The sequence below is a fragment of the Merops nubicus genome, unplaced genomic scaffold (assembly GCF_000691845.1).
Source record: "Merops nubicus isolate BGI_N331 unplaced genomic scaffold, ASM69184v1 scaffold31416, whole genome shotgun sequence".
Classification (NCBI taxonomy): Eukaryota; Metazoa; Chordata; class Aves; order Coraciiformes; family Meropidae; genus Merops; species Merops nubicus.
This window is the reverse complement of record NW_008617482.1, coordinates 2,757-25,085: the sequence shown is the minus strand read 5'-3', so window position 1 is coordinate 25,085 and position 22,329 is coordinate 2,757. Positions and strand designations below refer to the sequence as shown.

At 36.1% G+C, this 22,329-nt stretch overlaps 1 protein-coding gene across 2 annotated transcripts in view; it reads right to left on the bottom strand.

The window, feature by feature from the left end:
• Positions 1-21,209, bottom strand: part of SCAPER (S-phase cyclin A-associated protein in the ER) — a 124,122-nt gene extending 102,913 nt beyond the window's left edge. The window contains exons 1-13 of one of the 2 annotated variants that reach the window (XM_008943171.1): positions 21,112-21,209; positions 19,659-19,775; positions 18,505-18,662; positions 10,984-11,246; positions 10,287-10,529; positions 8,543-8,713; positions 7,806-7,881; positions 7,257-7,374; positions 6,808-6,919; positions 6,197-6,337; positions 4,924-5,079; positions 3,728-3,870; positions 45-126 (exon numbers count right to left, since the gene is read on the bottom strand). In XM_008943171.1, coding sequence (XP_008941419.1) covers positions 45-126; positions 3,728-3,870; positions 4,924-5,079; positions 6,197-6,337; positions 6,808-6,919; positions 7,257-7,374; positions 7,806-7,881; positions 8,543-8,713; positions 10,287-10,529; positions 10,984-11,246; positions 18,505-18,662; positions 19,659-19,775; positions 21,112-21,203 — 1,872 coding nt within the window. In that variant the 5' untranslated portion in view covers positions 21,204-21,209. The remainder of the gene's footprint in view (positions 1-44; positions 127-3,727; positions 3,871-4,923; positions 5,080-6,196; positions 6,338-6,807; positions 6,920-7,256; positions 7,375-7,805; positions 7,882-8,542; positions 8,714-10,286; positions 10,530-10,983; positions 11,247-18,504; positions 18,663-19,658; positions 19,776-21,111) is intronic. The other variant, XM_008943172.1, reaches the window with a different exon arrangement.
• Positions 21,210-22,329: the final 1,120 nt, after the last annotated feature.

Genomic DNA, 22,329 nt, shown 5'->3' with positions numbered 1-22,329 from the left:
TCTATATTGTTCATGTATTTTTCAACTGAAGCGTAAGTTCATACCTTCAGTTGAATCTTCTTCTGTAGCTCTTCCATGGCTTCTTGTTGAGCTGCGGTAAGGGCTGCCAACCTCTCTTCTCGATCTCTAACCAGAAGATGATAAATATAGTGAAAACGTGGAGTCATGTAACTCATGCATAATATTGACTAACTTTTTTGAAATGGAGAACGAGCACCCCAGAAAAAGGAAGCTGAAGATGGCTCATCAGAAAAGAAAGACAACCAAGATGACTTGGTTAACGAAGAATACCGATGCTTTAATTTCAAATGATTTAATAAAGGGAGACACTTGAGCCTTTGTAGCAGAGCCTACATCACACCTCTGTCCAAACCAGAGGAACAACAGCCAACATGGTACTACAAAATAGTGATGAACTCTGCCACCATGAGTATTCTTCAGCTGAAGGCTACAGGTAGTGAACTAAAGGGAAGGAGCCCAATTTCAAATAGAAGAAAAACCATCCAGCAATGAGGGCAGTACATTTTATCAAAATGATCATCAGTGAATTTGATTATATAAACTGACAGATGAAAACTTTAGCCAACATACAGTCATGAGCAATAAACTGATGCTTTGGAATACTCCAATTCTAACTGTTCAAGATTCCAAAGGACGGGAAAAGATTAGGCAATTATCTTACTGTCACCTTCTGTACATAACTGTAGTCAGGACCTATTTTGCTCACTGGACCTGTTTGCCATACATCCCTCTTCCAAAAACTGATTCACGCCTCAAACTTTCAGTGATTCTCTTTTCCCTTCCCAGCCACAAATAGAGCTGTCACACACACAGGTGTCAGTAAGGGACTGTGAATCCCTAAGCATCACCCTATGGAGAAGATGATTTTTTTTTCCTGAGGAAAGACCAAAAGGTATAACTTGATCTGTTACCATAACTATTAAGAAGACACCTACAGATAACAGCTTCATCAAGAGCAACTTACTAGTGATGTGTAAGCCAAGGGAGCTGTTAAATCCCAAAAAGGAATAAAAGTCAGCCACTCATGCTCTTCATACAAAAAAAAATTGGCATGGGAGAGAAACTCTTTTAGAAGTCTGGCACCTGGGATGGGCCACAAGAAGTAACAAGAGCTTTGAATAGAACTGAGCAATGAAGTCATCATTCAAAGCCATTACCCATCCTTTTAAAAGGCATTCCAAAATTCAAGTCGTTTAAGTGACAAAAGTAGAAAGGACAATATAAAGAACATTAGCCAAACCACAGTGGTTTTTATTCTGTGTGTTTCCAGTTGTTTGGGTTCTTTTAAACAGAAAACTCATAGGAAAAACAGTGATTTCAGTACAAGTAGAAGGCTCATATAAAGTAACATTCTAAAACAAAAAGCCACAGAAAATATTAAACCTGATAGGAAAGAAGACAGGGAGGAAATAAGTCTAATGATAAACACGCTACACACAACTGTTCTTTCAGAAAGTAGAAGAGAAATATTCCAATCACCATGGGGCTGGAGGGGGCTGAGGAAGAGATGATGGATGAGAAGCATTAGGTAGTTTATGCGCTATCTCCCCTGAGGTAAATAAAGACTCAACTACAGTCTTTGTTTTAAAGAGTCTCTGACTCCCACCACGAGCTGAAACAAACTACAACATGGCCCAAACCTTATTAGCCATTTCTTTCAATATGAACTTTGAAGTATTTCCTTAATCCTACACAGTGACAAATTAATATCACTGCATACTTTGGATTAATAATATTTGAAGCAAAATTCTGAAGTTTCCATTTATAGAACAGCAACATTATTCCAGTACAAGCCCTTCTGAAAAGAATGCTTTTTACACAATTAAGTTACATTATACAGTTTTCTGATTTCTATCAACAAGAACAAAATTTTCCATGTTTTGGATTTCAACTCTCTGGAATATAAAATGTGCTGAACTTACATCTAAAACTTTACTAGAATCAAGTTAATGTACTGTAAGGGCAGATGGGCATTTAAAGTCAGTTTTAAGTACACTATTCCTTTCATACAGATGCTTTAATCACCACCAGATGCACATGGTAAAACTCATAGTGAAGAAACCTTAAGCAGATACTCAAATACTAATCCCAGCAAGTATTAAATCTTCAGGGTAAGAGTCAAATTCTAGCGGGGGAAAAAAAAGAACAAAACCAACAAAACAAAATACCAAATGATTCCCAAAGGTTCCACCAAAACACACTTCTAAACCAGGACACTTTGAATCCTCCTCTAATTCTACCATGTTAGGGAAATCTCAGAGCTATTATTAAAGAGATGCAATGACTCTGAGACTACTCTGACATTACAGAATCAACAGAATGTAGGGCACCACATATACATTCTTCCCTACTCTTCTCCAAAATGACCTAAATATCACATACAACACATTTGAAAACTGAGTGTAACAGTAGTAAATATAGAGGAAAATTGCACAAAGACAGTACAAACACAGGACAAATGGAAACCGCTGTTCTTCTTGTAACATAATCAAATAAATGGGGAGCAACAAAGGAAAACAGCAGATTTAAAACTGATTAAACAAAAAGAGCAAAGAATTAAATGTCTTGAGCCTTTAGACAAGTTCTGACTGCAGAAGACCTCAGAAAGCAAAGATGTCAATGGGACAATTATCTCACACTGGCTTACTGTGATGGTTTCCTCAGATTTCAGAAAGATGTAGAAGCCATATACATGCAGCGCCTATCCTCCCAAAAGAGTATAACCAAAATTCTCCCTGCTACCCCTTAACCTTCCTCAAGTGTCTGTGAAGGAGAACAAGACACTGAAGGATTCCTTCCACTCCACTCTATCTCACTGTAACAGTGGCTCAATGTATTGAGGAAAGGTCCATGAAGTCCTGGGCAAGGTCATAGATCCTATCCACAATTCATTAAATATCTAATTAAAAGTTGAATCTCTTTATGATGTCAAGCTAGAATTACTCATGACTTTGAAAGATGAAAGAAGGTGATCAACACATTTCTGAATATCTCACTTTGAGAAGAAGAAAGTCTTCATGACAACTTTAAAGAAAACAAGCTGTGACAAAAATGTTTAAAGAACCATTAGCGAACACTTCTTGTCATAGGACAAATGTACTTTCTACTTAGGTTTTATGGGATGTTTGTCGTAGTGGAATTGTAGGGAGAGAGGGAATAATAGGAGGTGAATACAAATAAATTATGGCAAACTAAACAATAAGCAGAAAGCAGTTTTTCTGAATCAGACTTGAAAGCGAACATTTCTTGCACACTGCAAGGCCACCCAACATTCATTCTCTTTGCACCTCATGCTTGGCTCAAAAGAAAGAGCCAGAAGAGCCCATACAAAATCCCTTTTATGAACTTTTGGTTATAGGCAAAAATATAAACAATATAGTTTGCATGCAGTAGAATTACAAAGTCCGATTTCTCAGCTTTGTGCTTCACAAAAGTAATCTCTGGTGTCTTCAAAAAAGGTGAACTTAAATTGATGTCAGTAAGCCCAAAAGTTACTGAAGAGTAAGAAAGGAAATGGGGAATATGGGGATATTAATCTTGCTTTCTTTGAAAACTAAGCTGACATGTGAAAAAGGCAAATTATTAGAAGGTCTTGTTAGCAATAAAACTAAGATGAATATAATAAAATACTAAGCCTGAAGAGCTAAGAAGGTACTGAAGGATAATGGTGAAGGGCAGGGAACCAATTAAGTTATTGCTTAGTTACCTGGCCCTCTCCCGTGCTGCATCTTCTCGTGCTTTTTCTTTCTCCTGCCTTTGCTGTTCAATTCGTGCTTCTTGTTCTTTCCTCTTCATCAGAAGCTCCTCAACTCGGGCTTGGCGTTCTGCTTCCAGGGCTCTTTTGCGCTCCTACCCATAGAAAAGTAAATTCTAATTTTTCTCTCAGGAAAAAAACAAAATTCTTATTAGATAAAGGAATATTATGCCAATATGAGTATATGCAGAAGTTTGAACATACATACACATTTGTGTGAAGCAAGCTACACATTTGCTACATATCTTGCTCATCCTAAAAAAGTCTATCCACTATAAAACTTATAAAATTGATTTATTCATAAGAGAATTTGAAAACAATTTAAACATTCTACAGGATGCAAATAATATAGAAATTACATGTGTTCGCATGGAATACTAATTTTTAAATTATGATTCTGAAAGTATCCAAATGATGTTATAAAACAAAAGACACTGACAATGAATTTTTATGCTATCAAGTGAATATGATTTCTTTTGCGTTACTCAATCTTAATTTTTTTTTCTCACTAATTAAACTACTTTTCTGATAGAATGGCTATATTCTGTCAGCAACAAATGTAAAAAAGCATGTCTGAAACCTCATATTTAAATAAGACATTTATGAGTAGACATTAAATCAGTGGGTTTTACTTAAGAGGAAATGTGATTATTCGGTTTAGCTGTAAGTCTGGGAAGAACTGGATTTTTAATGTATTCTTCAAATCCTTATCTTACTGAGAAGTAAGTCTGTTTTGTAGGACAGAATATTTAACTAAAAACCAGATATTTAAATAAATTTTTAAAACATATTCCTTGCCATGAAATCCAGCACTGAAAATTAACATTGCTACGCTAGCAAATCTTCCTTTCAGGAGGCAGTATGAGATTTCATTAGCACAACCCAAAACGTGCTGGAATGCTGAATGTGTTTACATGGCAAGATGAGGGCCCTGCATTCTTAAATATTTGCTTTATGAAAAGTAGCACCCTACAGAGGTGTGAAAATTTACCTTTCTCCCTCTTATTGCTGAAATATTACAAAGGAGAAACTATTATACTTTTCTGAAGTTAAACAAAGGAGACAAGACAGAAAACAACAAAGACTGCACAGCCAAAATTAAAAACAAATACATAATTCATTGCTCCCCTGCAACTACCAACATGTACCTGAACTGCTTCATCACGTGCTTGTTTTTCCTCTTGTCTTCGTTGACGCTCCTCTTGTAATTCATTTAAACGTTGCTCATATTCTTTTAGTTTATTCAACACATCATGACGTTTGTTCTGAGCTTCTAAGGTGTTTATAAATGCAATTTCATTTACCTGAAAATAATTAGAAAGTGTAAAAGATGATCTGAGAAGATGAAGTAAGTTTCATTCTATGGGAATTCTATCCATTTGTTAAATAAACATTTGATAGTGATATTGATGTGACATTTCTCCAGAATGGGCTGGAAAAGTACCAAGCTGAGAATAGTGCTCTGGCACTTTTTTTTGTGTGTGTGTGTGTGTGTGGGTTTTTTGTTTGTTCTGTTTTGTTTTGGTTTTTTTTTTTTTTCTTTTCTTTTTAAATCAGGTAGCCTATGGAATATAAAAACGAGAAATTGGATTTTATCAGAAAAAGAAACTTTGGATAAATGCCAGGAAAATCCTGCCATTCTTCTGGAGAAGGAGACTTCATTAGTCTATTCTTTTTTACAAAACGTAGAATGCTAAGTCCCAGCTAGCTAAATCAGTCAAATATGAAAGTGCTGACAGAATCCAAAATGTCTTTTGATCTAACTTCAAATATATGGGTACTTACTCAACAAAAAAATGAAACTACCCATACAGCAAATAAAGAAAAAAAACCCAAACAAGCTCTTCATATTCCTTATCAGTATAGCCCATTTCACAAACATATTATATTTTTCAACCACATGGCAGTGCAATACATAAGAATTAAAAAAAAAAACCCACAGCAAAAACCTGCATCTATTAAAAGACTAACTAAAAAGTACTTTAATGTATATACTAAAAATATCAAAGAATATGTGTTTATCTTAAGTAATAAGGATGAACAGCTGCAGGAATCACTGCATGGATACATGCTCATTACATAATGGAACAACTTAGTTTTATGGAGATGCCTGTATCTCAACTTGGGACAAACTCTTTAAAATATTTCATTTATGTTGTGCTGGTTTTGTTTGGGTCAGCTGGTGGTGAGCAATTGTTTTCATTTCAATCATTTGTCTTTCTTGGGTTTTACTTCTCTGTTATTGTTCTTCTCATCACATTAACTACATTAATTTTTTTTAATTATTAAACTGTTTTAATCTCAATCCATGAGTTTTCTCGCTTCCACACTTCTGATTGTCTCCCTCATCCCACTGTGAGGTACAAAACATACACAAGCATAACTTATTAACTAGCTCCCCTTTAAAACAAAGTAACTTACCTTAGCTTCTTCCTCCTGTGCTTTTTTCACAATTGCTTGTAGCTGCACTTCACGTTTAAATTCTGCATGGAGTAATTTTTCCTCCATCATCCTGCGTCTTTGATCTAATAATTCTTCTTTCCATTTACGTACATCTTTCTCCTATATATAATGAGTAAACTCCTTACAAATACTGTAACTGAAAATAGGGCCTGAATCTTCCTTAGAATTTTCTAATATTTGAAGCTTTATTTTACAGTAATAAAACATTTTGATGCCCTGCACAAAGCCTGCATTGTTTAACCCAAAGTACACTGATTTCTAACTGCTTCAGTTTGCTGAGTTTATGCATTATGTTGGACACTTGTAACACATTTCTACTTGTATCACACCTGTCCCAAATCTGAGTCCGTACAGTACATTTGCAACACTTTCATAGAGGTTCATGATTTGAAATAATGCTTTCTTTAATACCTGTGATGCATGAGTCATCTGTGAAAACTATATGAACTCAAAATCAGAAGAAAACTTCAGTTCACTGCTAGTTCTATTCTCTAACAGTTCTCGATGATGAGGAAAAAACTTTTTCTGAAAAGCAGCAAATAAGCTCCTCTGTGTCAGAGAACGCTTACCCTCTCCATTAATTTTTGAAGCTTCAGTGTCTTTTCTTCACGTAACTTTTCTCTCAGCTGTTGAGCTTTCATTTGTTTCTCTTCATGTTTCTTTTTGGATTCTGCTATTGTCCTTTTAATAAAAAACAAAGAAAAGTAAAAGCAAGTGAGGCAATGTTAACTGACAGTGTTGCCAACATTTTTATGTCATTTTCAAGTAAGAGAAAACAAACAGGCTACTGGGGAGCAATTATTTCCCCTAAATGTAAATACTGTTCTTCTAGTCTTCAAATATTTATTTACTGGACAATGCAGCACAAGCCTAGTTTGTTATGAGAATAATATATTCATTTCTGTAACACTTTCCGCCCAGAGATTTACAGAAAGTAGATCTATGAGCAGCTTCATGCAGCCATGAGTTTGGTTGCTTGTCTCCACTGGGTAATCAAGACAGGTAACAGCTCTAAAACCTTTTGCGTGACGGTGAGGACAGTTTCTCGTGCATGTGTATTCCGTGCCCAGGTGGCCGTGCAGGCTCTTCTTCCACTCTGTCTCCCCAGGAATTACTCTGGCGCCATGATTCACGAGCTGTCCATAAAGAAAACAAAGACTCAGATATTTAAATACGCTTCTCTGGGAGAAGTACAATCAAGTTCCTCTCGAAGTTCTCTCAAGCCTATGAAAGGTGCCAACACAGACTGAAGCATCTCTAATTCCTGTGCATTTTCAATGCTTAATAATTTTATTATGCTTTTATCCAAACGGTAAGATAAAACTAGATAACAAATTTTAAATTATCTTCTAACAGAGATAAGAAAGTTGAAGAACAAAGATGCACAGAGATAGTTTGAATGCATAAGTCCATCTCTCCTAAGGAAATAATATAAGAAATAATATAACTTGGAATAATATTTAGATGTATGGGGATCTTCTGAAACCTTAACTAGCCATGAGTAATACGGTAATCTTTAATGTTTGCTGTCATTTCAACCTAAAGACAGTAATGTATGACAATTTACCTTCATAATCAGCCAGCACATCATTCCAGTCCATAGACATACCACAGAACGATATGCTTCCATTGCCTATACCAGCCTGAAAGGTAGTAAGATCCAGACAGTAAGAACATAAACCTTAATTCACAGGTGTACATGCGCATTAAGAATCTGAAGTCATCATCCCAGGTAGGTGGTGGAATCATCATCCCTGGCATGTTCAGAAAACAAGTACATGTAGCACTTGAGGCTATGTTTTAGTGGTTAGGGAAACATTGGAATGAAGGTTGGACTTGACGTTTCTAGAGGTCCTTTCCAACCACAGTGATACCATGACCCTGTGATATGATTAAAAAGGGACACCTGGGAAATACTCGGCAACGTTTCCAAACCGAACTACCCAACTCAAGGACAGATGCTGTTCCTGCTGCTTCTGACAGCAGAAACTGAGACTTCTGCTTCACCTAGAGTAGCTCCTGTGTGGTAGAAATGAAAATAACAAGTCCCAACTCTCCCAGTGTTGCACACAGAAACAGGACTGCACCATCAGAGGAATTTGTACCAGTCAGCAGCACTGTGCTGCTGAGTTTAGTAAGACTAAATATACCTTAGCATAATTTTCGCATGACATCATTTACTTCATTTGCATGTAAACCAGCTTACAGTAATGCAAAAATGAACACCAGGAAATTCTATATTCACACTTGGCTGACACTAAAGCCAGTTTGACTTGGGTACCTTAACAGAAATTCAACACTCACAGAGAAATCGCTATCGTTGTCAGTCTCAATATTAATGTCATTGTTTTCCTCTGCTTCAATCTCTCTAGTTAATTGCTCTTCCTCTGCAATAGCACTGGCAATGGCTTCTTCATTTGCCTTTTCCAGGCGGTCTGCTAACTCCTCTTTCTTCGCAAGGACTTCAGCCATAGACTGTAGGAAACATGAAAGCAGAAAAAAAAAAAAAATCAGTAGGTACAAAAAAGTGGTTTCCATATAGTTACTATGAAAAACATTTTATTTTGTTCAACTTCTAATTACTTGTAGTTCCTTTACTGCTATATTTTGTGAGGGTAACTGAAATACAAGCTCCACTAAAACTGTTAGCAACTGTTAACCCATCTAATAGCTTCATGAAACACCAATTAAATCAATGATCATTCACATCAACCCAAAATGTGTTACAAAAACATTGTCATTAAAAGCAACAGAGACAGTTCTTCTCTAATTATTCTTTTAAATCCCTACTCTTAGGGATTACGCAATGCATACTCCAAAATATTAATGGCATGCTCTGCTGTTAACTCCAGAAAAGGAATCATGCTCCAAAGGATTATTTAAATATGAAAATTGGTCTGCAGATGAACTGTATCTGGAAACTTTACCATAATTAATACAACAGAATGTCAGGCTATACGTGTTTTTCAGTATGAATGACAAGATAGTTAGGCAAGAATGTGAGCTTGAATATGCTGACTTTCTTCTTTAATGTCCAGTATTAACTGGCTCATTTCCAGTCTGGCTACCAAACAATGTGCCACAATACACAACTCTGTATTCAAAGCAATCTGGTCAGAATTAAAATTCTCACAAGAGATGCCGATGCCACCAAACTGTCCGCATCCTGAACTGTTAATAATTGAGGATCTGAAACAATGTTGGCGGATGAGATGCTAGAAATCGGCTCTCAAATCAAACAGGTACTTGACTTGCCAATTACCTATCAGGAGTCCAGTTTGGAAAAGATGTTAAAGGGAAAGCAATTTACAGGAAAACTTCTGCAAAGCTGAATTTTAATCTAGTTTCTGAAAATAAAACCAAACATGACCTGAGAGTATAACCTGGAGTTTACTTAGCATTACTGCAATTCTCCATTCAGAGAATCCCAGTAAAGCAGATACACCTTGAAACCTGCAGAACTCTACAGAGGAGAAAGGACATTATTTCTGGGAAGCCACATAAAACCAGAATACTGAATTCATATTTGTTGCTCAAGAATGGCATTAATTCAAATTCCTAGCTGTACAGGAAGACCCAAGAGAACAGTTCAGCTAGTCTAAAAAGGCAGAGGTCTACATTTGTTTCCAACAGAATTTTGATATCCCATGTGTTTCCAGTTTGAATAATTAGCAAAACTGGAGTAAGAATTTAATGAGAGTCTGAATTAAAATGATTGATAGTAGAATGAAATGAAAAATTATGGCAAACATACATGTAAAATAAATAATGGGAGCACAGATCTCTTTATTCCAAATAACACATTTATGTCTTTCATTATTTATTCCAAATAATGCATTTATGTCTTTCTAGTTTAAGTTCAGAAACTTTACTGATATTAAACCCTGTCACGAGAAGTGCCTGTGCAACAATTTTTTTTTCTACATTAAGTTCCTTATAGACTTTTCTACAATTTCTATAGCAGGCTAACAATAAACACTGTGCAACACAGAATGAAAACTAAGGCTTTCATTTATTATTTACTCAGAAATCTTATAAGATTTCTTACCAATCTGGCAGCACTCACATTTGAAATATCAGAAGGATCCATTTCAATTTCAGTTTTAGCTTCTTCTGTTTGATGCTGGCCTGTAGAATTAGTGATCACAGAGGAAGATTCATTGACCTGCAGAGTTTTTGAAGTATGGTCAGTATTTGTGAGAACTGGAGGCATCTCAGAAACTGCTTGTGAGGAATCTTCTTGCAACGGTGTGCTAGTGCTCCCATTGTCTTCCGAGGTGTGTACTGTGAACTAACAAGACATTTGCAAAATGAATGATGTGTAACATACTGATTTTTAAAGTCACCAGGCTCAAGAGGATTTTAACAACATACCTGACAACCTTACAGTGAGGGATGTAAATAACTCCACACATATTTCAGTTGCTGATAACCTTGCAAAAGCTGGATCTTTCTACCAGTAATCATCTATTTATGAGATGTGCCCAATGCTGATTTTTTGAAAAACATGGGATACTTGTTCACAGCATTATAAAATAGATGGTTCATCTCATGATTTGTGACTGGCCAATTTGTGCCAACATCTTAATGCGTTGCCATAACTGTAACTGAAACAGTCATTATCTTTAAATCCTTTTCCAATCTGCTCAGTGAATAAAAGCTCAAGACAACACAACCTTTAGAAAATGTTCTAAAGAAAAAGTTGCAAGATTTAAGGCTAGAAAATGGTTCAAAATTGTACTGACCTGAGTCCTTTCAGTAAGAGGGCCTTCAGACTGATGTGAAGGATCTTTCTGTACAAGCTCCGTGCTTTTGGACACAACACCATCAGCGAGCAAACTCTCATGCTTACTCTCTGACAGTGGTGAAGTGATGTTTTCTTTGTCATTGTCACCTCTGGACTTCAGTGATTCTGCAGTGACAGGAGGTTTTGTTGCCAAAGCTGTGGATCGAGATCGAACAGGCCTTCCACGCTGAACTGTTTCCCAGCCCTCTGCATCCTTTCGATCTACATAAAAAAAATCAAACACCCCATTCTAAGAAAGGCAGACTTAAAAATAGAAGTAATACAAACAACTGTTTTATTACACTGTTACACAAGTTGTGCAATAAAAGTGTTCTCTTTAAAAATTAATACAAAAAAAAATCAATTAACCTTTGACAAAGGTTTTTACTTTAAGGAGCAGCAAATGCCTTCAAGGAGTTTCACAAACACTGAACAACTCTATTCATGGGATCAGTTCTCTTACTTCAAGAAGCTAAGGTAAACAATGCACAAAACCATGAGAAAACTAGAAACATGTAACTTAAGCTTTCCATGCCTATGTTACTATTTCAGAAGACAGTAAAGCACAACAAAGCAAAAACACTCTTGTACTTTGCAGAAACAGTAACATCAGAGGTCATTTGTGAGAGAAAAAACCTCTTCAATTACAGATGTAATTGCACATCTTATTGTGGGAAGTATTGTCCAGAATGTGGATTATTTTTCTTTCAGACGTGTTTTTGCTTTTTCCATTTGTTTTATTCTGATAATAAAAATACACTAATCAGTGTCAGCTTTTGAAAAATTTCTTTTCCTGGATTCCAGGAAATAGCAAAATATTGCTGTAGTGGGACCAAAAATTGAAGGAGAAAATAGAAGAGTACTTTTCTTCAATTTACTTTGATGACTAAGCAGCTGTTAAATACAACTTGCCGATCATCATTTCTGATATCTAATCTCGGTACACTCCTGAAAAGCCTTCAGAGTTACACTTGTTTTCCTCAAGTGTCAGCTCTTAAATGTGATCAGATTTCTACAATACCAAGGTGAACCCCCTTCTCCATATGTAACATTTTTGTGGCCAGCAGTTAATACCAACACATAATTTCCCATACATTTTGAAATGATGGCAAGTGATTCTTTTGAGACCTGGTGAGACAACTCAAGCATGAAAGGTAAGGTCACGCCTGTCTATTTGCTGAACAAAAGTTCTTGAAAAAAAAAATCAAGAATTAACTGTGCACAGTATTTTTCAATATACTTTTGGCATAAGCTATTTTTAGGATCATTCACATAAAAGGAAGAGAAGGATGTGATAGATTATTTTTACCTGGGAGCAGAGAATCAACAAAACCTACTCTAAAGGGAAAAAATTTAGAATAGAACTTAAAAAACAAAATTCATTCTCTGGGATTTCTAAAGCTTTTACTAACAAAGATGGTCCTGAGGCTCAGGCATAAAGATCAGAGCTCAAATATTCAAGTTTAACATAAATAGGTATAGGAATAAATAAAAGTCTACTTGGTTGTCAAAAAAATGTAACGTGAAACACCCAAGGGTGCTAAAAAAAGGGAATAATTTTTAAATTATGGTAAATTCCACATTACCAACTTAAAGATTACCTTAAAACTTGCACTTCTAGAGATCTGATTTTTAAAAGCAAAATATAAAGTGGCTTAAAAAAAAAGTGTTCATAACACATGAAAGTGTTAAGATCTCTAAAAATATCACCTGCTTTCAGTAGGAACCCATGATGGTTAGGTTACAGGAAGTGAAGCACCTTTATGGATTGCCAATAATATCTACATGCAGGTCAATGCACCCACAGGGAGATGAGAGAACAATGTTCTTTTTCTTCTCTTCAGAACACATATGCTTATTTTAAAGCAATTTACAGTACATGAAGAGGACCTGTCTTAACATTGATTTTCATGGTCAAAAATCCTTGAGTCTTTTTAAATTTCCCTCCAGGGCATGTGTTTCTGGCAACTCATTTAAAACAAGTACAGAAATTCTGGTACCAACACTTTCAGCCAGGTGCTACACTATGAAGCACTGCAGTGACAGTCTTAGAACTGTCAATTAAACAAAGATTATTTTAGGTAAAAGATAAAACCATTGTATCTGTTGGACTAAATTACCCTTAGGTGGACTTGACCCAAAGTTCAACACCATCAAAACCAGCAAACTGGAAATGAGCCTAAACAAGAACCAAACGGCACTTTCACACTTTTCTACCCCGGGCATCTAGCACTTCCCAATGTGCTCATTTAGCCACTGGGTTCTGTCAATATCTCCAGATGAAACCCAGCAGCCTAGCCCAACAGCTGGTGTAAATCATGAGTGACCAGTTGGGTTAACAGTCTTAGCTGAGCAGTTCATGCAATAGCTGTTTTTACATAACTGTGTAGTTGTTCACAGACCTTAACAACACAGGTAATATGAGAGATGCAAAACAATGATGCAGTGTGATATTTTACTGTTGAAACTGCTTTACTCTAGAAAAAATTTGCTGCATGTTTTAAACTGAACAAAATTCCAGCACTTTGTGTGAATAACTATAGCTGATCTCTTCAGATTACTGATGGTAACCAGAGACAGCATACCTCTGCAAGAAGCCTTTCTGTGTTCATTCCTCCATGTGCACTTGCAAGTGCTGCAATATGCACCACTGATAAGAGAGAGGAATGGCAGTCAAAAAGATGCAGATTGCATTTTCTGCTTTACGACACACTTTCTATTTTAATCCTGTAAGTGATTTTGGCTTTATTTTCATTTCTTTGTCTTTATATGGAAAAAGTATTTTTACCTACAGGACCCAAGTGGTTGAAAGATGTTGTTATCCTCTCAGAGACGATTTTATCTACAACAATATTACAGGGAATAGGGTTTTAATTCCACATGAATCACAAACAGATTTACTGCAGAAAGCTCCAGGCACACAGCCTGTGTTGACTGTGGCCCTGCACTACTTGGGACAAGGAGGACTGTTTGGGCCCCTTGTATAAACAGCTGCTCCTACGCCACTGACTTCTCTAATTGGTAGGACCACAAAGATTTTGCTGTATATAGCTTATGATAAAATTTGGCCAAGAAATTTCCCTGGCAAGCAATCTATGGACAACAAAGAGACTGTTCAGAAGACTGCTGAAACCAACCAAAAAACCTCCATGGCTTTCCTGTAGCAGACTTTTGGATTGTGCTTCCTTTCGCTTGTCATTTGCAAAACAAGACTGTTGGAAGATTTCACTTGTACTTGTTCCAAAAACTGAAGTCAGCTTTTAAATAAGGCATCTTTTCTACTTTAAAAAAGATCATGAGCTACCCTTTAAGTACTAGTTATGTCCTAAAGATCATTTTACTAACTTCTAGATAATAAGGTATATTAATCCCATCTGTCTCTTACTAATAAATGTGATAGTATCTTCTAATGTATTTTATTAATATCTTTACTAATAACTACTGAAGTTAACGGGGAAAAAAAACCTTCTTGCCTGCATTGCCTACTTGATTCCTTGTTTCACGGTATATTTCTTAGTACTCTAAAATTGTAAAATCAGTCAGAATAGAATTATTCAGAGCATAGCAAAGACATAAGGCTGCTTACTACAGTAAGAATGAATATTTTAGTAAAAGTCATGTATGTTTAATTTTTAATTTGCATTTGCTCACTGTCAGATTCATAATTACTACTCAAGACTCATCCTATTATTTTAACAGCACAGAAACACTTGTGTTTGAAAGAATATTGTTTGGTGAATTCTTTAAATACAGAACTGTTTTTCATGCAAACACTCATTCAGACTTTTGGAATATTTGGAATCAGTTTAACGGTTTTATGCCATCTGACAATTAGCTGTGCACAAGAAGTCACTTTTTCATTTTAATTCACTTACCAGTCTAGCATTCAGTCATTTCCAGGCACGTTTTTAATGGAGAGTTTTTCAAAGCTAATACATTTATTGACGATATATCATATAGTTCCTAATCTGAAGCAAAGCACACAGTAGTGCATCACTCTTCCTTCACTTTTTCCCTCCAAAGTATGTAATTCTTTTCATATAGCCCAGTAGCCATATCCACATACTAAGTATCACACGGTGGGTTTCATTGCTCCCAGAGTTTTTTTAATGAATAATTGATTTGGCTACCCTGATCATTCTCTAGTTTCACATGAACTTCCCTGTTCTGGCTTGCTCTTGCATTACATGGAAGTGACAAGCCATCTGTTATCTTGAGGCCCTCAGAGCCACCAGGGCTTTATTCTTTCGAAGTTACTCCATCCAGAAGAAGAGGACAAGCAGCCTTACTGGCAACATCATTAAAATAAACCTCGGCAAATATGTCCAAAGGTCTTAGGAGGTCTACCTCAGGAGATGCAAGTAAATCTTCAAGAAGGGACATGTAAGTAATATATTACCAAAGCCTATTTGACCATCCCCACTCATTACTAAATGTCAAATTAAAAAAAAAAGTCTAAAGTAGTATTATTGTATCTGAGAAGCACTTTGGAAAATCATGATTACTTGCAATGTGGAAGCAAATCTAGAAACATGAACTCAGCCAGAGTTACAGAGCAGAAGACAAGAAAACCAGAACAATAAAATACCTTTTTTTAAAACAGAGAAAAGGTAGGGATGTGAGAAATGGTGAACTTACAAACCACAACGAGAGATGGTGAGCTAACAAGAAAGACTTAATTATAGATAGTAACTGTCAGACTACTTTTAATGGTCACATAAAAATATGAGAGGAATAAAAGATAAAAAGGAAAATGAATACAAAATTTTCAACAGAAACTGTGCTGAAGAATTTGACAACTAGTCAGGAATAGACTGTACTTAGGAATAAACTGTCCTTTGCTGGCTGTGATGACACTCCTGCAGTTTGTTCTCCATCTGCAGAAGTCACGTGTGCTCCCACAACATCAGATGCCAGCATGCCTGAGCCCAAACCAGGACAGTTACCTGAGAGGATTGCATATCCTGCAAAGTCTGAAGTCCTCGCTACGTAAGAAGAAACACCTATTCACAATTACGGAGATGAGCAATTAATATAGGAAAGCTAATAATAATAAATAAAACTAGATTTCAAAAAACATTCAGTATTGCTGAGAGGTTTGCATGTTCTTGACAAACAAAAATCAACTACTCTAATTGTAAGCATCTACTTCCAGTCTTAATACACACTCTGAACTTGTATAACCTATCTCACCTCCTACTAAGTGCAACAGGGAATTCATATCATGCTGGGCTACTGCCTCTGTGTACCACTGCTACTAAACCAATCTTTCTTCTTCCCATGAACTGGTCAGACAGTTAAGAGTAGACTATGTTCCATATTGGAGAAAACACTCAAGCATGAAAGACAAAAATCCTTATTTAAATTCCTTAAAATACTGAGGGTAACAGTAAGTTTAGTGAGGTAAAGGAGATAAGAAAATTTAACCTCATTTAATTACAAATCCAGAAAAATAATTAATTTAAAGAAATATCTGAAAAAATACCGCCTTTTATCTCTCCCTAAGGACTTCCATAGTTAAATTTGGAAGTTCCATCCAAAATGAAACAGATACAGTATCATACTACTCATCAACTTCACGATGCCATTGTGAGACCTAATGATATTGCTGTCAGAAATCACTGGAGAAAAAGTGTTTTAGCGAAATCTTGCCACTGTAAGCCCCAGCTGGGCTTTAGAGTAGGCAAGAAAGCATGAGAGGGTGGCAGGGGGAATCCTCCCTCCCACAAGGCCTGAATGTACCGAACAGCTGTGAATACATTAGCTGGTGAACAGGCAGAGCAGATGATACACAAGCCTCACATCTGCTTCAATAATGCAGGTGAAGAGCCTCTGTGACTCCCTTGGTGTAGACTTCACAGATTCCCTTGTGTTCCAATCAGTGAAGTTAATTTGATTTTACCAAAGTGACTCTAGCCTCCATACAGAGGATAACATGATTGCTCCCAAAGAGAGTGTGATTTGTCAAAAATATTACAGTTCAGCCATGAAAAAAATCAATGAAATTCTCCAATGTTGACTGTCAGGATTAAGAGAGTCTGAACACTTACTGGCCACTACTACAGGACCTAGGGAGTTTTGCTCTTTTTTGAGGTTCATCAGCTGCAGGTAGTGGACAATAAAACAGAGCACAACACTGACTCTTCAGCCCTTTAAATGCCTAAAACTAACATAAAGGTAAGGACTTTTGTCTCTCTCTTAGCCTCTTAAAAATACGTCATCCATACATAAGTGCGGATCAGTTTTACTTCCTGAGTCTACAATAAAAGGCATTTTAACAACAGCTTGGAGAGCCTGTAGTCTATCACTTTAATATCAGAGATAACACAAAAAGGGTTTCATTCAACTACTGGCAAGAATGAAAAGTGGAATTACACCTTTAGTTACACTCAACACAACTGCTACTGTTCTCTAATCAGCTCACTGCAACTATGTAGAGCAAGATATTCCCTTGTGCAAATGGCTTCAATCAGTTCCTGTCCAAACAACCATTTTTAGAGTATAGTTCTGATGGTGACTGATTATGGCTTTCATTGTTTTCTAAGTGTAAAAATCCACATGCTAATGAACTCACTTATGTTAAATTGCAAGACACTTGGAGAACGTATTTTAGTTCCATAATATACCAGAAGTTGCCAAACCATTAAATGTGACTTCTACTACTACTAGACTGAACATACAACTATCGTAAACTAATACATGCTCTTCCAGTATAATTTTTTTTTTTTTAATTATGAACATTTTTTCTGAATTTCTTTCAGAATATCCACTTCTAGATCCTGCTTTTTGATTCTGCAGAAAGCCATCTGGGACCACATCAGAAAAAAATAAATGTAAAAAATGCATCTCTGAAGTTAATGTCAGGGTTCCAGCTTGCACAAAGAAACAACTTTATAACCCAAATGGCAAAGTTTTTTATGTCTGCAACTCAACCAGCCTCTTCTAGAACAAAATCCCCCCTCATCAAGTGTTCTCCAAGGACAATGTCTAGAGAAACAACTCATAACTGAACGTGGTAATTCTTTTCTTCAAAGAAAAAAACATCAACTGTTACTTCAGCACGATTCTAATAACATTGTCCCCCTGGGCACGTAAAACTATCTTGAGCTCTTTTACAGATTCCTGGACATGCCTTATTCCTTATACTGTTAAACCATTCCAATTTGTAGTCATTTAGATTGTCAGCTTATGAACAAAGACCTTTAATTCCTAAGGGTGTTATGTACTGGGTATTTTAAGAGATCAGTTTCTAGTTTGTGGAAATACAGTGGCATGCTACCTACACATGAAAACAACTTTGTCTTAAACTTAACTATTACAATGTAAAGCTGCAGTAATCTTTTATCTTGATACTTAATTCAAAAAATTCTATTTTGCAAAATTAGACTTACTATTGGTTTGAAAATAAGTCATTACACTCTGAACTGACTTTATACCACAGAGTTTGTGAAAATAACTTAAGTCACTTGAGGAGACTCGCCATTTTTCCGCGATGACTTCTGGGCTGGAGCTGGCAGACAGGTTTGTGCTGTCATTAGCTCAGGACTGGCAGCTTTAGTTCCATGACTGGCTTTCACCTTATCAGCCCAACTTACACCAGGAGCCAGGCGTGTTGCAGAAATCGTCACTGCAGGGTTCCTAAATGAAAGTCATAGCTCTTCTTAGTATCTTGCCAAGTAACAGAAAAGCTAATTAGAAAACTTCATCAGGAAAATCACTCCTTAATGCTGATGTTCCAAGGAGACACCTCTCAAACACTGTCAGGTAGGTACCAGTACATACATCCAACAAAGGGACTAATTGTTCAGAGGACCAATTTTTCCACCAAGCACACTTTTGTAGTATTTGTTTTAGAAATATTTGATATTCAAAATTTAAGAGAGCTCAATACTCAGAGCTACTGATCAAATATTCTAACATTATCTCTGTGCTGAGGACATTATAAACATTTATGAAATAGTATAGTATGTGCTCTAGATCCCACTAAACCAAATTGAACTAAAGAACAGACCTTGAGAAAGATTTGTTGGGCACGTGAATGCTCTCCAGAACTGAAACAGCAGCAGACAGTGCTGCTCTAAGCTAGTGTTTATGCACATTTTTTGTCAACTGCTTTCAAAGAACTGTTTTCATTTTAACAAGTAAAAGATGCTTTCTTGTAGTATATAATATGCTCTATATTGAACTGGCTTCAGTTTTGCTATTCCTGAGAATCATAATCATCTCACCTGACATTCGCTCTTCAGATCTATAACAACTTGTGCATGCTCAGCTAGCTATTCACGTTGGAGACACTGGCAATTTTAAAATGCCACTTACAGACACTTTGAACATTGTCTTGTAGTGGGAAGAGAGTATTAAATAGATAATGTGAAATACGCTCATTGTATTTTATCTTGAGGTCTCTGGAATGACCAGTAACAAAATATATAACAAAGTAAAAAATTATGTCCTTGATAGGACTTTCTTTTACAGATCACATACTTTTCTTTCATCAATGCAAATAATTGCATATATGCCTTAATAAACAGCAAAACAGTATATTTGTTACCACAGAAAAATAGCGTATTCAAGAACTCTGCTTCAAATAAATCCTGATTTTAGCTTAAATAAATTGATTATATGGTTCCATACCCAAAATTTAAACTTCTTCGAGCATTTGATGTCACATTAATTCTATCTGTTGATGGACTTGGAATGACGTGGCGTCCTGGAGACATTTTCTTTACTTCCCAGGCTAATGATGTCGGTCTGCAAAATCAGGAAAGAAGAGTTTAAAAATTAAATTCACAATAACTATTCCTCTATCGTCTTAAAGGAAAAACAGAACCAACAAATGCTTTACACTATTAATGAATACTGCTGAATTTAATCATACTTCTCAACAATTGTTTCTACACCAACTCCAAACCATATTAAGCAGACCTGTATCAAAAATAATGCATACTTTCAAGACTACAATGCTTCTTTTACTCGTCAATGTGGGACCAAATATCCAGCCAACCAGTTAAAAGGGAAGGATGATGGGCAGGACTGGAAATATCCTCTAGTTCTAGTGACAATAACAATTCATGTAAAAGGCCACGACCATTTCATGTACCATACATTTTCCTATCCTGTGTAACAGAGCACTCAGTACAGCTTAGGCTGCTTTGGTTAATATGGGTATCAAGTATCTCCAGCACATAAAAAAACTGTACAACTGAACAAATATATCACCATCCACTCCTCCTATTATACTACTGACATACCAAACTTTGTGAGCAGTAACGTTTCCTGACAAAAGTTTACTTGCAAGGATAACTGAACAGGTTCATTAAAATTAACTGCCGCCAACAAAAGATGTTTTCATCCAAACAGACGTAGTTTGAGGTGGAAGCCCAGGTAGAAGTTTTATTATGATTCTCATTGGAGCTGATGCAATTTTCTTTTTTATTTTTAACTCTTGCTCCTAAAGCTACCTGACTACACCAAAATTACAACTGGTGACAACTGAACACAAAATCAAACTTTTAGAGCCCAGTGCTGGTGAAGACAGAGTCAGAACAGCACTGTGGTAAATTACTTTTTTGACTGGTTCCAGTACTACTAGCAGGATTAACAACCTATAGTCAGCCAGTAAAACCACTCTGCCAGGTTTGGTGGAGATTTGGATAGAACTCGCTGCCCATCAAAGGAAAATGGAAGAACTAGAGTGTTATCACTCCACACATACTACAGGTCTCCCACCTTCTACAGGCACAAACTACACAAGCAAAACTTTTCTTCTCATTTACCTCTCAAAGCTAAAACTTAAGCACCGAGGTACAAATTCAACACACGACACAAATTCTAATGACATCATCAGTTTTACTTTTCTGACACAATACATTTAAACCCTTTACTATTTCCAGCATAGCTGCTCCCTGATAGCACTCCTAGAAATCTATGTCCTCAAACCAGTTCTGTCCAGAAGGAAAATTTCCTTCCTGCCATCCTACAGCATATACTAAAATCAGTTTTATTTGCTGAATCTCTGGTACAAAATGAAGTTTTACTATTAAACAGTATTTGGATGTGGGTTAAAAAAGAAAATAAAACTAATTACCTGCTTTGGGCATCAGCTTTTTCTAGCTTCTCCTGTAGCTGTATCCAGTCAATCAGTGCTTTGAAGTCCCTTACATAGTTATCAAGCATCATCAGGACTTCCTGAAAAGCAACCATTACATCAACCTTTGTATTTAAAAAAAAAAAAAACAAAACAACCCTCACCTCAAAAAAAGAACTGAAAAGAAAGTGGGAATTTTACCAGTTTGTAGCTCTCTTGTAAAAAATAAAATCGAGAAAAACTCTGAAAACCAAAGTGCCCAGACAGTTAAGGTTTTTAAAATGTGAACATTTCTCTTATCAAAAAATATGCATATTTTCTAAGATCTCTGCAAGCACCAATGTCTAAGGACAGAAGAGTAAAATTTGGCAAGAAAATAATTCCTAACATACATAAGTATCACTGATTCAGAATTATTTTTTTTTTGTCAGAATAACAACTTTCTTTACAACCTTTTAAAATATGCTGGACATACTTCATCAAGTAAGGAAAGCTGTCTGTAAAAACAGATAGACTTGTGGGAGACTAAAAATGTTTGTGACATAAAAATACACAAAGCTACACACAGGCAACTGCATCAGATGGACAGGATTTCTTCTAGAGAATCCTGGGATCTCTGCATTAGACAAAATTAGATCTTATGCCTCTATAGTTCAGCAAACCATATCCTGTTCCTGTGGACTTTCAAGTGTGCAAAACTTTCAAATTATGTCTGCTTGTTTGCATCCAGATTTATGACACACATGCTATTGTCATGTGAGATTGCCAGAACTATTGTACTAATAAAGTAGTTTTTAATCAGAGACTCCCCTGGTGATACTTTGAGAAGCAAAAAGATAAAGACCTCAGCAAGATACTTGGTTTACGAAATCATCATATTTGACATAAACATACTGAGCAATAGACAAGACAAACTGCGGAAGTTCACATTCTCTTCTCCGATTAGCATACCTTAGCAAGTGAAAAAAGTCAACAACTGCACATTCTTGTCCATGGAATAATTACATATCCAGCTCTTACAACTCAAATACCCAGATTATACTTCTTGACCACTACAAACCAATCAATCCTTTATCATTTTAAAAACGACTTTTGAACTATATGGAGTTAACTGGAAAATTTACACATTTTTCTGCTAATTAATCACTGAAAGCTATAGTCATGAACATATTTCATAGCTTGAAAGATTTACACATCATCATAAAATAATACAACTGG